The sequence below is a fragment of the Cavia porcellus genome, unplaced genomic scaffold (assembly GCF_034190915.1).
Source record: "Cavia porcellus strain 051 isolate PalLab524CR breed Dunkin Hartley unplaced genomic scaffold, mCavPor4.1 scaffold_4, whole genome shotgun sequence".
Lineage (NCBI taxonomy): Eukaryota > Metazoa > Chordata > Mammalia > Rodentia > Caviidae > Cavia > Cavia porcellus.
The window spans coordinates 81,916,333-81,933,734 of NW_026947487.1; the positions used below are offsets into that span (position 1 = coordinate 81,916,333).

Genomic DNA, 17,402 nt, shown 5'->3' on the forward strand with positions numbered 1-17,402 from the left:
AGCTTTCAATCCATGGATGCCCACAATCCAGAATACAGGCTGCACATAAAGATGAGAATATCAATTGCTGAATATTTTCTGTATTTGAAATAAGTCAAGTTAGCTAATCACATTATTCAGACATTCAGAACTTAATGCAATGTAAAAATTTTTCCAAAGTAAAATAGTGAAGTTCTTACTAAATGTACAGCATGATCTATTTCTTCAGTAGTTACTCCTGGTTTAATCATTCCAGCAGCAATATCTAAAACTTCTCTTGCAAGCTATAAAAGAAGAGCACAGTATATGTGAAAAGAAATTTAAAAAAAACTTAGGAATCTATATCCTTTGTATTGTCTTAGCTTTTGTAGAAAGCTGTTAACATGAACTTCCAGTCTACATTATTATACAAAATGTTAACATAAATTTATATACGAGGTGAGCTTCTTTTACTAAGTTTAATACCTGTTTACTAAGTTCAATATCTTCTCTGAAAATGTACATCCTAATTTTAAACAATAATCAATTGATAAAAGCTAAGTCTTCTCACATTCCCATAATAGAGAAGGGCAAAGGGAAATAAAAGATAAACTAATTTTCTCAAAGAATCATAGCAAGTAAGCATTGATTGATTGATTGCTGTTGTATCAGTGATTGACTCCTAACTTTGCACTTGCCAAGCAAGCACTTGTGTCGCTAAGCTATATCACCAGCCCCTCACATCAAATAAATAAAAGGAATATAAAGTTCTCCAGATTACCAAACCAATCAGCATCGAGTTATTTTTAAAGTACTATATAAAAACCTTAAGGATCACATGTAAATGAACAATACCCATGTATCATTTATTTTTCCTTTAAAAATGTAATTTCACCTAATATCAACCACTACTGCCATACTTAATAGATATTTTGCAATAAGACCTTTGGTTGAAACTTATGTGAGCCTTAAACTTTATCCTGTGTTATTATACTTGTGAAAATAAAAAGACAAAATATCATAAAAACTTGGTTCTGTAACAAAACGTATAAGAAACAAACTGGCAATGAGTTATTAATTAACTAACCAATTTCCAAATGGGCTAATTAAGTAAAAAAGCAACCACTACACTAAATTATATCTTAACAAATTTAATGACAAGTATAGCTAGTCAGTGTCTTACAATGTAATATTTGATGCATTTATAAATCATCAAATCATTGACTTCATATGTTAAGTACTGTTTAACATACCATACCCACAGGAAAAAAATAACTCTTACCCTACATACAAGTCTCATCCCTTCTATATCTTCAGATGAGAGTAACTTAATTTGAGAAGTACCTTTAAGAGCCTGTTCAGATTCAGACATTCCTGGAAGGGAAAATCAGTAAGTAAAACTGAAACAAATGGAAACATACAGAATTTATTAGCATAATTACAGTCATGATGATATAGTCAAGGCTCCCTGTTAATGCTGTTTCATATTTCGGGAGTGACCAGGTTAGTTTACTTCCAAAATACTTTCAACATAAAAATGAAATTTGCTAAACACATTGAAGGAATAATTCTAAAGAACAAATTTCAGATCTACTAGTATTAGAAATCGGTCAATATTTATAGAGTATATACTTATATGCTAGGTGTAATAATCAGCTTAATAAATGATTTATATTTGACTACTACCATAAAATTTACAAATTGCTTTCACAATCATTTCAGGAAACATCTTCATAGTAGCAATGAATCACTTAGTATATTATTTTCTGAAACAGGAACTTAAGGTCAATTACTTTCTTTTTTTTTAAAGTTATTTTCAATTAAGATCTTTTAGTGCTACAACATATTTTTAAAATTAATCTTATTGGTATACTTTGATATACAGAAATGATCACATTCACCATACATAATATATCTTGAATATTTTTCTCTACCTCCCTCCCCTCCCACCTCAGGCCTCCTTCCCTCTACATTTACAAATGCTTTCTTTTTTCCTTTTCTCTTTCTGCCTTTCCCCTATCCTTTTGCACCCCTTCCCATTTGAACATTTTAAAAAAGTAAACAGAAATTCTTAGATTGTATTATACAAGTAGGACAGTGCTACTATAAAATGTCAATTTATATATACACACACACATTTACAGATCATGTCATAAAATCCATTAATCACTCTGGGTCAAAGGAGTTTGAAAAATATTACCCTAGTAATCTGCACTAATGAAACTGGTCTAATTCAAGTTTCACATACATCGAAAAGAAATAAGAGTATACCCATTGTTTCAAAATAAAAAAAAATTACTAAGCACTAGCAGAAAAATTCCAAATGAAATACTACTGAACAGAAAGAAAAAAACAATAAAAAACCATGACTTAAGTGAGACTCACACCAGAAGGCAAGGATAGTTCAATACTAATAGTTGTTAGTCAAATTTTTCATAATTAAAGAAACAAATGACTTGTCCAAAAAGACATGTATGACAACATGGCTAGTTAACAACCTTAAATAACAAATACAAACTTCAAACCAAGAAGCAACAGAATGATCAGTATCAGCACTATTACTTAACACTGTTCTGTCAATAGGAACAGATGCAATAAATAAGAAAAAGAAATAAAAAATCAGAAAGGAAAAAAGTCTGATTCAATTTATATATCCTTCCTGGGAAGATAGTGGAGTAGTTAGCAGCAGAGTAAACAGCCTCACTGAGAGACACCATCTAGACACAGGAATATACCATCATGAAGAAGACAAGGAAGGAAGGAAGTGGGTCCTTTGGACCCAGGAAAACTCTGAAGTCTGAATCGAAGCCTACAGAGAGAGTAAAAACAAAAACTTCAATGAAGAAGGCAGCAGCAGCTGGCAGTGCCTTTACCTGGAGCCAAACTCGCTGCATGAGGGGAGCTGCTGGAACCTGGGGCAGCTTGCTCAAGGTGACAGTGGTGGCTGGTAACCTCAGAGACCTCCGCGGAAAGGCTGGGTAGGGGAGGGGAGGAGTAGACATAGAGGACCATGCTGGCTAGCAGTGAGGGCAGAGGACTTGGTCCTCCCATGGGAGGGAGTGATTAGACTGGAGCCATTTTGGAATTGGCCGGATAAGCCCAGAATCAGAACTGCTGCCAGCTCCCTCCAGCAGATTCTACCTGGGTGCAGACCCAAAGAAACTGCGTGGACTGCAGTGAACCCAATGAGTCTGGCCTCGGGGCAGGCCTGCTCAAGTTGTCTGCTACTCTGACATAAAGCAACTCCTGGCTTGTGAGGATACAGTGGCATGATGTGGGATGCTGTCTCCACAAGTTGTGTACTAGTGAACCCAGAGACAATCCTGGAAGTGGACTTTTGTTTTGTTGTTGTTTTTCTTTTCGTCTTTCCTTGTTTGTTTTATTCAGTTTGTTTTTTATTTCTTTCTTGTCTTTTTAAATTTGTTTTTGAGTAGGAGAGTGGTTCCTAACCTCCTTGTGGGCGGGATTTGTTTTATTCTACCTTTACTCTCTTCCAGCTTTCTTTTCCTTCAGTCTTCTACATCAGTTTCCACAAGTTGGTAGGATCCATCTTTGTCCTTCAACCTACTTTTAATCTCTGTTTTCCCACTTTTCTGTTTTCTCTTTAATCCATTTTGAATCTTAACCTTTGAGGGCAGAATTAAGGTCTTGTATATTGTATATAACTGTTTTGCATTCCACTTAAAAGATATGAGAAGACACTTAAACAAGACATAACCTAAGATACCAAGTTCACCAAAGGCAAACCCAGGGGCCAATGAAGCTGGAAAAATCCAAAAGTCCCATACCAGGGCACTCCAAACTGCTGGAGAGCAATTGAATGAAGCTCTGGAAAAAAGGAAATAAAAAATAATCTCTCAAATAACTATAGATGTTACCAAAATGCATACCATAGTTGGTGATGTTAGAGCAGACACAGACAAAAAAAAAAAAAAAAAGAAGAGCTGAAGCAAATTATGGAAGTACAACATAGGAAACAATGGAATTCATAAAGCAGATTCAAGCATATATCCAGGGGAATAAGAACTCCACAGAAAGTATCCCAAGTAGATTAGGCCAATGCAAGGACAAGAGGTCAAACAGTGAAAACAAGAGTACAGTTAGTGACCAGGAAAAGAATGAGTTCTCAAAACTAGCAAGGGAGCATGAGAAACCAATCCAGTAGCTGCTAGATGAGACAAAGAACAATAACTTACAACTAATTGGAGTTAATAAACAAGCAGGAGATACCACAAATGACATTAAAAACTGTTCACAGATCTTGACAGAAAATTTTCCTAGTAGGGAAGAATTTGCCATACAAATAAGTGAGGCCTATAAAACTCCAATTAGCAATGATCAGAAAAAATTTACATCTAGGCATATCATAGATTTCAGAAGGAAAAGAAACAAATCATTTATGAAGGAAAGCCCATGAGAATTACAGCTGACTTTCCAGCACAAACTCTAAAGTCAAGGAAAGCTTGGAATGAAATACTCCAATTTCTTTTTTTTTGTCTTTTTCCTTATACCGGTACCAGGGATTGAATTCATGATTGCCTGCTTGCTTATGCGGCTGAACTAAATCCCCAGCCCCAATACTCCAACTTCTAAAGAAAAACAACTTTCAACCCAGACTGATGTAACCTACAGAAGTATCTTTCAAAATTGAGGGACAAATAAGATAGTTCCATGACAAAGAACACCTGAGGAAATTTATGACTAGCAAATCAGCACTTCAAAATGTTCTGAAGGACATTCTAGAAAGACATAGTAAAGGGGCTGGGGACTTAGCTCAGTGGCATAAGCGCCTGCTTTGCAAGCGCGCAGGCGTGAGTATGATCCCTGGTACTGATAAAAAAAAAGAACTTAAAAAAAAAAAAAAAAAGAAAGAAAGAAAGAAAGACATAGTAAAGACTACAACTCCATGAACCCAACAGAAGGAATCCACCAACAAAGGCAAATAGTAAGAGGGAAAGGAAAAAGAAAAATGAAACACGGAGCCAATAATAGGGAAATAACAAGACAAAGATAAATCAATCCATATCACTTTTAATCATTAATGATAATGGTCTCTATTCACCAGTCAAAAGACACAGACTGGCAGAATGGATCAAGAGGCAATAACCAATAATATGCTGTATACAAGAAACAAATTAATTCAAAAAGCAATTCATAGACTGAAAGTTAAAGTATGGAAAACAATATTCCATGCAACAGGAATCCATGCAACAGAAAAAAGCATGGGTTACTATTCTATTTGAAGATAAAGTGAAGTTCAAGCCAAGCTTGATTAAAAAAGATAAAGAAAGTCACCACATCCTCCTCATGAAGGGAATAATTCAGGAGAAAAAGATAATAATCATATATGCAACAAATATTGGTACACCCAGCTATATAAAACAATTATTAATGCGCACCAAAAAATCAAATAAGCTCTAATACAATTGCATTGGGAGGCCTCAATACCCTACTATCACAAAAAAATCAACTAAACAAAAAATCAATAATGAACTATTAAAGCTAAATCAAACTTTTGTTCCACCACACAACATCAGAATACACATTCTTCTCAGCTGTTCATGGGACATTCTCTAAAACAGACCATATAGTGGCTCATACAACATGCTTAAATAAATGTAAAGGAACTGAAATTATCCCATACATACTATCAGACGACAGTGCAATGAAACTGGAAATCTACGCCAAAGGAAATAAGAACTTCATCAACACATAGAAATTAAATAGCACCCTACTGAACAATCAATGGGTCACAGATAAAATTAAAGAAGAAATTAAGACAGTTTTTATAGCTGACTGATAATTACAATACAACATATTGGAACTTATGGGGCACAAAAAGAAGCAGTCTTAAGATGGAAATATATAGCAATAAATACAAATATCAGGAAAACAGAAGAAGCACATATAAATAACTTAATGTTGAAATTCAAACTTCTAGAAAAAGAAAAGCAGGCTAAACACTTCCACAAGGGAAAAAATTATAAGAATCAGAGCAAAAATTAACACACTGGAGACTAAAAAAAAAAAAAAAATACAAAGAATCAACAAATCAATGAGTTAGATCTTTGAAAGATTAAATTAAATTATGAAACCCTTGGCCAACCTTATCAAAAAAAGGAAAGAAAAGAATCAAATCTATGCAATTACGAATGAAAAGGGTAAAATTACAACAGACCCTGTAGAAATTCAAAAATTATCTATTCTTTGAAAATTTGTATTCTAATAAAATGGAAAATACAGAAAAATTGGACAGATTCCTAGATACATATGAATTACCAAAGATGAATGAAGAAGATATAAAAACCCTAAATAATCCAATATCAATAAATGAAATTAAAGACACAATTCAAAACCTATCAACAAAGAAAAGCCAGGCCCTGATGGATTCACTGCTGAATCCTACAAGAAATTTAGTGAAGACCTAACCCTAGTTCTCAAACTCTTTAATGAAATTAAAAGGGAAGCAACACTCCCAGATTCATTCCTGAAAGTAAGCATTATTCTGATTGCAAAACCAGAGAAGGCCGCAAAAAAGAAAGAGAATTACAGGCCAATCTCCCTAATGAATATTGATGCAAAAATCCTCCATAATATACTAGCAAACAGATTGCAGCAAATCATGAAGAAGATTGTACACCATTATTAAGTGAGATTCATCCCAGTCACTCAGGGATGGTTCAACATACGTAAATCCATAAAAGTAATACATCACATTAACAAAGTCAAGGACAAAAAGCATATGATCATGTCAATAGATACAGAAAAAGCTTTTGACAAAGTATAGGCACCCATTCATGATAAAAACCTTACTGAAAATTGGAAGAGACAGCCTTTATCTCAATCTAATAAAAGCCATCTATGACACACCAACAGCAAATATCACACTAAAATGGACAAAACCTGAAAACTTTTACTCTAAAATTAAGAAAAAGACAAGGATATCCACTGCCTCCACTCCTATTCAAAGTAGTCCTGGAAACTTTCACCAGAGCAATTACACAAGAGAAAGAAATAAAAGGAATAAAGATATTTGCAGATAACATGATACTCTACTTGGAAGACGCCAAAGACTCCACCAAAAGACTTTTAGATTTAATAAGCAAATTTAGTAATGTAACTGGTTATAAAGTCACCAATCAAAAATCAATAGCCGTCTGGTATACGAACAGCAAACTCAGTGAGAAAGAAATCAGGGAAAGAGTATCTTTTAAAATAGCACCCCCCCAAAATGAAAAAAATCTAATGAAAAGAATCAATTAGGAATCAATCTAATGAAAGATGTGAAAGATCCCTACATTAAAAACTCTAGTACTCTGAAAAAGGAGACTGATGAGGATACTAGAAAATGGAGAGATATCTCATGCTCTTGCATAGGAAAAACCAATGTAATGAAAATGGCCATACTTCCAAAACTGTTATACAGATTCAATACACTTTCAATTAAAGCTCCAAGACAATATCTTTCAGAATGAGAGAAAACAATCTTAAAATTCATCTGGAATCAGAAGACATCTGGAATAGCAAAGGTGATTCTAAACAACAAAAACAAGACAACAAAAACAAGAGCATCAAAAATCCCTGACTTGAAATTATATGTTAAAAGGGAATCTGTAAATAGCAATTCAACAGCTGTAAGATGATGCAAAGAAAAACAACATAAGATTGATAGTGATAAATGAAAAAGCAGACAACACAAATGATATCAAGAGGCTACTTACAGAAGTAATAGCATAGGAATGGAAACTGACATACGGATCAGTTGAAGCATACAGAACTCCAAACAACCATAACCAAAATAAAATAAACCCAGACATATAATAATCAACATTCCAGAAATCAACATACGAACAGAATATCAAAAGCTGTTAAGAGAGGAGACAGATTACCTATAAAGGAAAATGTATCAGAATCACAGCAGACTTCTCAACACAAATAATGAAGTCAACAAGAGCATGGAGTGAAGTATTTCAGACCCTAAAGGAAAATGATTTCCAGGCGAGACTGATGTACCCTGAAAAGCTGTCCTTCAAAATGGAGGCAGAAATAAGATACTTATATCACAAAGAACAGCTGAAGAACTTCATGATCACCAAGCCAACCCTGCAAAGAATACTGAAAGATATCCTGGATAGATACAGGAAAACAACCACTAAGCAGGGCAGACAATTAAAAAGAATGGAAAGATAAAAAAGCAACAGCAGAAAGATAACATATCAAAAATAAACAATTATTTATCAGTTATAACCATTAATGTGAATTGCCACAATTCACCAATTAAAAGAAACAGACTGGCAGAATGGATCAAGAAACAACATCCAACCATATGTTGTATAAAAGAAACCCATTTAACCCAAAGGGAAACTCATGAACTGAAAGTCTCTAACCAATAAAAAACAATACTTCAAGCAATAGGAATCCCAAAAAAAGCAAGGGTAGGACTTCTGGGAGAACATGGTGGATAGATAACAGGAGCTACAGAGGCTCTCTGAGATAGCCAGCTTAGATTCCAGAAATGGTGCAGTGCGGGGAGCCCTAAGCAGGGGGAGATATACCCTGCCAACCCAGGAATGAACTAAGCTGAGAGAAACCAACTGGAAATGAAATCCCGGTGCTACGACTGGAACAGCTAAAGTTTCAGTGCTGAAGCTAGAAGCCACGCCTCTGGAAACTGCGTCTTGAATTTCCATCCGCCACGGCTGCATCTGAATCGGCACAGCAGGGATAGAGACGCGAAAGCTCGGAGAGTGGGAATCGGCGAACTGAATTGAGAGCAGAGCCGGTGGGGAGCCCTGCATCGACCTGTGGTGAGTGAAAGGAATGGGGACCCTTCCATAGACTAGGAGGCCCCAACAGAGGACATTTTGGGACCAGGCAGACTAGCCAGACCAGGACGCTGCAGTGACTTTGGTCACATATTCACCTCTCAAGCGGGATTGGTGGGGAGCGCTTGACCCGGGTGACACCACAGACTAAGACCCAGAAGGCTAGCCCAAACAAAGTCCCTGTGCCTGGCAGTGCACCCTAGACGCAGTGAAGCCTTCAGCAGGTTGACTGACCTGGAGGGGCAGGACCAGCATAGGCTGCACAGGTCTGTGTTTTCCTAGTACACTGCAGTGGACAGGAACACCTAACTGGCACGATTCAAACAATCTGTACCTGACAAAGAAAGAAACTAGGTCTCCTATACACACTTGTATGGAAGGAACAAAAAGTATGGGAAGAGGGAGCAACAATCCTGAGAACACTGATCCAGTAAAGGTAAATGTAAAGGAGAATAAGGACAGAAAACATGCAATATCAGACATGGCACCAACAGACATAAAGTGATATCTCCAGGACCCTAGGATGAGTTCAAAAGTGAAGTATTTAACGAAGTAAAGCAAGACATAAGTAGAATAAACAAATGCTAAGCACCTCCCAAGAAAAAACAGATGGTGGAATGGAAGAACAGAAAAAAAGGGGAGAATTGTTTGATGGAAAAAATAGAGAAAACATAGAATACATGAAGCAGGTTCAAAGAGACTGCCAGGAAACTAAAAACTCTATTGAAAGCTGGCATAACAGCTTGAAAGAAACTAAAGATAGATTATCTGAACTGGAGGACAGATTTATAATGTGGGAGCATGAAAGGAAAAACTTCTTAAAAATAACAAGGAAACAAGCAGTAACAATACGAAGGCTAGAAGATGACAAGAGGATCTATAAATAAAGAATGTGAATGAAGAAGCAGGGATACAAACAAATGAACTGCAAAGGCTATTCACAGAAATAATCAAGGAAAACTTCCCTAATATGGGAAAAGGTAAAGATACTCAGAAATATTAGATAGGGGCCCCAGCCACCTACAATCCAAACAGAATTACACCCAGGCATACAATAATCAAAATTCCTGAAATCCAATATAAGAACAGAATATTAAAAGCCATCAGAGACAAAAAACAGATCACTTACAAGGGAACACCCATCAGAATTACAGCAGACTTCTTGGCACAAACCATCAAATCATGAAGAGCGTGGGGAGAAATAATTTAAGCTTTGAAAGACAATAACCTCCAGCCAAGATTGACATATCCTGCACGACTATACCTAGAAATTAATGGAGAAACAAGGTGCTTCCAGGATAAAGAGGAACTAGGGGAATTTGAAACCACCAATTCAACTCTACAGAGAATAATGCAGGAAATTCTAAAAGAGAAAAATACCAAGATTCCAGAAACAGAGGCAGAGAGGCCACAATGAATGGAGCAGAAAGCTAAATGAAGAAGACAAACGGACAACTAATGACAGAAAAAGAACTCAACAGAGATGAGGCAGAGAAGGTTGGATGGTATAAACAGCTGTTTTGGAGAAAACAAGACATCATAATAGCTAGTGCTGATTTAATATCATCTTGTTTTGAAGTCCCATCAAGCTTTTGTTCTTCTGTCTCCTTCAATCTTAACATGTTATATCTTATTGGATTTTATTATATGTGATAAACAAAAACAAGGAGATAACACAGAAACCATTGTTCATTTTCTGTTAGTTGGTTCTAAATATCCTGTAATACTGTCATTCTCTTTAATGGCTTTATGTTGTCTTGATATGTTTGATGCTACAATATATGAAGTCAAAGATTTCAAGGAATGAGACATTATGGTAACTATTTTTATGTCGGGATGTCTTGTGATGAAACACTATTTTGCTTAAATGGTTATGTTCTGACCTGTGGTGTTTTGTTGTTATGTCCTCTTTTATTTCAACCTCCTTTTTAAAATTATTTATTTATTTTTATCTTTTTAATTAAGGGAAAAAATAAATAAAAAATAGCAGGATATATTATAGCAACCCACTTTGATTTCCTAATAACTTGATTTGAAACCCTGTATTGCTCTCACCATCTTGTTTTGACTGATTTTACTCTATTTTGTTTTGCTTGGTAGTACCAAGTTTGAGAGTAAAGGCAACAACTGTGAAAACAATAAGATTCACTATGATGCCCATTTTGGTTTGACTATTATCTTTTTTTGAAGTCCTATAATGTCTCCAATGTTTTGGTTTTATTGGTTTTGTTCGTTACTGTTTTGTTCAATTTTATTATAACTGATGATATAGGCAATTATTTTTAAGATAGCAAGAGGCATTATGGTAACCATTGTTGATCACCTTGTATTCTGTCTTTACATTACGTACCATTGTCCATCCTTTTGATTTTACTGACTTCAGTTTTGTTATGTCACATTTGGCTTTATTCTCTTCAAAAAAAAAATATTAAGACTGTGGGAATAATAAAACCCAAAATGTGTAATTGTCATTGTAAAAAAGAGGAAAAGAAAGTGCTCTAAAGGATATAACTGCATGTATATTTAAGTGTATAAGATAGATAACCATATTGCTGCGTTTTTGTTGGATCATTGAACAGAACTGTTTGCAGTCTCACTGTTTGAATGTCCACTTTATATGCTTTAATTTTGTAACTTGAACAACTATTTCTAAGATGACAATACGTAATCTATTAACTAGTGATATCCTACTGTTTATTTCTTTTGAAATTCAGGATAACTTGAACCCTTTTTTTTTGTTTTTTTTTTCTTTTTCTCCTTAAAGGAAAAAAAAAAAAAAAAAAAGCAGGTGTAGCTATTCTGTTTACAGACAATGTGAACATCAAACCAAAAATGTTCTGAAAGATAAAGGAGGTCACTATATACTACTTAGTGGAACACTTAAAGAGGGAGAGACAACAATTTTAAATATATACACACAAAATTTGGGAGGACCCAGCTATACAAAACAAGTATTGACAGAATGAAAAATCAAATAAGCAGTAACACAATTATAATGGGAGACTTCAACACATCACTAACACAAAGGGACAGATCAACCAGACAGAAAATCAACAAAGAAATAACAGAACCAAATCACACCTATGAACAAATGGACTTGATAGACATATATACACTGTTCCACCCAACAACATCAGAATATACATTCTCGGCAGTACAGGGGACATTTTCTAAAATAGACCACATACCAGCCCACAGAACATATTTAAGTAAAGTCAAAGGAACTGAAATTATCCTATGCATGTTATCGGCTCATAGCACTGTAAAACTAGAAATTAATGGTAAAAGAAATTGCAAAAACCCCACAAACACATAGAAATTGAACAATACACTCCTGAGCAACCAGTGGGTCACAGACGAAATTAAAGAAGAAATTAAACAATACCTACAAGCAAACGAAAAAACAAGTACAACTTACCGGAATCTGTGGGATGCAAGGAAAGCAGTCCTCAGAGGAAAATTTATTGCAGTGAATTCCCACATCAGGAAAACAGAACCAATACAAATAAACCACCTGATGCTACACCTCAAATATCTAGAAAAAGAAGAGCAAGTCAAGCCCATAGCCAAAAGAAGGGAGGAAATTATAAAGATGAGAGCAGAAATCAATGTAACAGAGACTAAGAAAACAATAAAAAAAAAATCAATGAATGAGTTGGTTCTTTGACAGAATAAATAAAATTGATATGCCCCTAGCCAACCTTATTTAAAAAAGGAAAGAAAAAACTCAAATTCATGCAAGAAGGAATGAAAAGGGTGAAATCACTACAGACTCTGAAAATACACAAGATCATCAACATCTATTTCGAAAACCTCTATTCTCATAAGTTCGACAACACAGAATAAAAGGACACATTCCTAAAAATATATGAACTACCAAAGCTGGGTTAAGAAGATGTAAAACTGCTGAACCACCCAATTTCAATTAATGAAATTGAAAAGGTAATTAATCTTTACTAACAAACAAGAGCCCAGGCCCAGATGGATTCACTGCGGAATTCTACAAGACATTCAATGACTTAATGCTGACATTCCTCAAACTCTTCAATGAAATTGAAAGAGAAGCAATTCTTTCTAACTCATTCCTGGAAGCAAATATTACTCTAGTACCAAAACCTGAGAAAGACCCAACTAAAAAACAGAACTACAGGCCAATCTTCCTAATGAACACAGATGCAAAAATTCTCAATAAAACATTGAAAAAACAGAATGCAGCAAATCATCAAGAAGATTATACACCATAATGAAGTGGGATTCATCCAAGGCATGCAGGGATGGTTCAATACATGTAAATCAAGAAATGTAATCTATAATATCAACAGGGCCAAAAATAAGAATTACAAGATCATTTCATAAATGCAGAAAAAGCTTTTGCTAACGTCCAACACTTATTCATGATAAGAACCTTACAGAGAATTGGAATAAATGGTCTTTACCTCAATATGATGAAGGCCATCCAAAACAAACCAATAGCCAGCATCATATTAAATGGTCCAAAACTGAAAGCCTTTACTCTACGATCAGGCACAAGACAAGGATATCCATTATCACCACTCCTGTTCAACATAGTACTACAAATACTAGCCAGAACAATTAAATACGACAGAGAAATAAAAAGAATAAGGATAGGAAAAAAGAAGTTTAATTATCATTATTTGCAGGTGACATGATACTCTACATAGAATACATCCAAAACTCCATTGAAAGACTCCTAGATATAATAAATAAATTTAGTAATTTAGCTGGATACAAAATCAACACTCAAAAATCAATAGCATTTCTATACACTAACAACAAAATCACTGATGAGAAATAAGAGAAGCCACATCCTTCAAATACCATCCAAAAAAATTAAATACTTAGGAATCAATCTAACAAAAGAAGTAAAAGATCTAATCATGGAAAATGATAATACCCTGAAAAAAGATATTGAAGAGGAACTCAGAAAATGGAAGGACATCACTTGCTCATGGATAGGAAGAATAAATATTGAGAAAATGGCCATTCTCCTAAAATTTTAATACAGATTTAATGCAATCCCAACCAAAATACTATTAGCATACCTCATGATCTAGAGAAATCACTCCTAAAATTCATCTGGAACCTGAAGAGACCTAGAATAGCAAAGGCAATTCTAAGCAACAAAGGCAAGGCAGGAGGCATCACAATTCCTGACTTGAAGTTATACTACAAAGCTACTGCAATAAAATCAACATGGTACTAGAATAAAAACAGACTTAAAGATCAATGGAATAGACTAGAAGATACAACTACAGCTACAAACACACTCAGGCACCTTACCTTTGATAAAGGGACGAAACATGTCCACTGGAAGAAAGACAGTCTTTTTAATAAACGGTGCTGGAAAAATTGGCTCTCATATCCCAAAAACTAAATCTAGACCCATGCCTATTACCATGTACTAAACTAAAATCTAAATATATCAAAGATCTAAATATTAAAATAGAAACACAATCTGCTGGAAGAAAAAGTAGATAGAAATCTTTAAGACATAGGGGTAGGTAGAGAATTTATGAACAAGAATCAAACCGCACGGGAAATATTTCCCAGAATCAATAACTGGGATCATGTCTCATTAAAGACTTTCTGCATGTCAAAAGAAATCTCCAGCATAGTGAAAAGAAACCCACAAACTGGAAAAAAATCTTAGTGAACTCTCCCTCAGACAAAGGACTTCTGTCTAAAACATATAAAGAATTTTTAAAAATCACCCAATCCAAAAAAAGGCATAAGATGAAAACACAGTTCTCAAATGAAGAAATACAAATAGCAAATAAATATATTTTAAAAATCCATCATCATTACTCATTAGAGAAATGCAAATTAAAACCACACTTGAGATTCCATCTCACTCCAGAGAGAATGGCCAGGATCAAGAAATGCTGGAGAGGCTATGGGGCAAAAAGAAACTCTTCTGCACTGTTGGTGGGAGTGTAGACTGGTACAACCACTGTGGAGGTCAGTCTGGAGATTCCTCAAGAAGCTGGGATTGGAAATCACATTTGACCCAACTATTCTGCTTCTAGGTATATTTCCAGAACTGAAAGCATCATACCACAGTGATACATGTACACCTATGTTTATAGAAGCACAATTTGTAATAGCCAGATCTTGGAAACAGCCTAAGTGCCCATCAACTGAGGAATAGATAAAAGGGATGTGGTACTTTTACACAATGGAATACTACTCAGCCATTGAGGTATACCAATGAGATATAAATACCACATTGAGGTATTTATAAATAAATGGACGCAACTTGAGACCATACTCATAAGTGAAACAAATCAAACTCACATGCATAAATACCATTTAGTCTCCCTAGTGTAAGAAATGGTAAGAGTACATAAGATTTTATGGTAATCATGGTTCATCATTATATTGCTTTGAAGTCTTATAATGTTTTCATTAATTGGCTAGAATGGTTTTATTCTGTTTTATTTGACTTTATTATGTGTGATGGTATAAACAGCTACTTTGAAAAAAACAATTATGACAGCCATTGCTGATTTAATATCATCTAGAAGTCTACCATGCTTTTGTTCTTCTGTTTTCCATTGGTTCTACGATATTGTGTCTTACTGGATTTTATTATGTGTGATAGTATAAACAAATTTTTTAAGGAAAATGAGATATTATAGTAGCCATTGTTCATTATCAAGTCATTTGGTTTTGAATGTTCTGTAATACTATCATTCTCTCGAATGGTTTTATACTATTTTGTATTTTTGATACTATTGTGTATGAAGGTATGCTCAACTATTTCAAAGAAAAGAGAGATTACAGTAGCTACTATTGATTACTGGTTGTTTTGTCATGAAGTGCTGTGTTGCTTGCATTGTTTTGTTCTGATTTGCTTTGTTCCTTTCTCTTTTGTTTTATTCTCTTTAAAATAAAAAAGAAATTATATATTAAAGTTACTGTGATAAAAACAGTGTTGTATTAGCAAAGACAGACCTGACAATCAATGGAGTATACTTAAAGTTGCAGAAATAACTGCAAACTAAGCTATCTTATCTTTAACAAGCATTCCCAACAGATTCACTGGAAGAGAGATAGTCTCTTTAATAAATGGTGTTGGAAAAGCTGGCTTTCCACATTCCAAAGGTTAAAACTGGACTCACATCTTTCACCATATACAAGCTAAAATCAGGACGGATTAAAGATCTTAATAGTAAAGCAGAAATATTAAATATTCTGGAAGATAAGAGTAGGTAAAACTCTTGAATACAGTAGTGTAGGCAAAGACTTTATGAATAAAACCCAGAGTCCACAGGACTTATCGCGAAGAATCAACAAATGGAACTGCATCCTACTGCAAAGCTTTTGTGTAGCAAGAGAAACTACCAACAGAGAGAAGAGACAACCCACTATATGGGAGAAAATTTTTGCAAGCTATTCCACAGATAAAGGATTATCAATGAGAATATATAAAGAACTAAAAAAAAAAAAAAAAAAAAAAAAAACAAAAACCAGTCCTCCCAGACTTAAAAGATCCAATCCAAAAATGGGCATCTGAGATGAACGCACACTTCTCAGCAAAAGAAGTACAAACAGAAAATAAATACATGGAAAAATGTTCAACAGACTGGTCATTCAAGAGATGCAAATTAATACACCTCAGAAAGAATGGGGAGTATTAAGGAATCAACCAGTAACAAATGCTGGCGAGGCTGTGAGGGAAAAGGAATCCTTCATTGTTGGTGGGAATTCAGACTGGTGCAACCACCATGGAAATCATTCTGGAGATTCCTCAAAAAGCTAGGATTGGAGATCCCATCCAACCTAGCTATTCTGCTTCTGGGTATCTTCTCAAAAAGAGTTAAAAACATCATATCACAGCAATATATGTGCACCCATGTTTACAGCAGCCTAAATGCCCATTTACTGAAGAATGAATAAAAAAGATGTGGTATTTTTATATGGTAGAGTACTATTCAGCAGTAAAGAATTGATAAACTGGACATTTTTATAGATAAATGGATGCAACTTGAGAATAACGTATTAGTGAAATAAATATGTCACACAAGTATAAACATCGCTTGGTTTCATTAGTATAAGGAAATAACATGTATTTTGCCCCAGAGAGAAAGACTTCAATCAAGCAATGACTCGAACCACATCTGCCTGTACTTTAATCCACTGTGAGCTATTTTCAGTTGACTTTTGGATGTTTTAAGAAATTTTTGCTATAAGGTTTGGGTTTTTTGCATATGGATATCCACTTGTTCCAGTATACTTATTGAGGGTACAATCCTTTCTCCACTTAACTGCTTTTGCATCATTGCCAGAAATCAATTGTGTGCTATGTGGGTGTCTATTTTGGGACTTTATATTGGTACTTTGCTGGTTTTGTCTACCTTGACATATCAATGCCATTTTGTCATGATTGGTGTCACTTTGTGATAAGTCGTGGGATTAGGGAAGGTTGGAGCTCTAATTTTGTTCCTTTATCAAAATTGTTTAGACTATTCCGAGTCTTTTCTATTTCTACAGAAATATAAGAATCAAAATATTAATCTTTATGAAAAAGATGTTGGCAGTTTGATAAGGGATTGTGTTTTTTGATCTTTATTTTCTTGTATTCATTTTTGGTTTTAC

The 17,402-nt window shown here is 34.7% G+C and overlaps 1 protein-coding gene across 4 annotated transcripts in view; it reads right to left on the reverse strand.

Annotated features, from left to right (window-relative positions):
• The window catches only part of Metap1 (methionyl aminopeptidase 1), a 92,478-nt gene that overhangs the window by 17,280 nt on the left and 57,796 nt on the right, over positions 1-17,402 (reverse strand). For all 4 annotated transcript variants that reach the window (XM_063247327.1, XM_063247326.1, XM_063247328.1 and 1 more), the window contains 2 exons: positions 1,241-1,332; positions 180-263 (listed from right to left, as the gene is read on the reverse strand). In XM_063247327.1, coding sequence (XP_063103397.1) covers positions 180-263; positions 1,241-1,332 — 176 coding nt within the window. The remainder of the gene's footprint in view (positions 1-179; positions 264-1,240; positions 1,333-17,402) is intronic.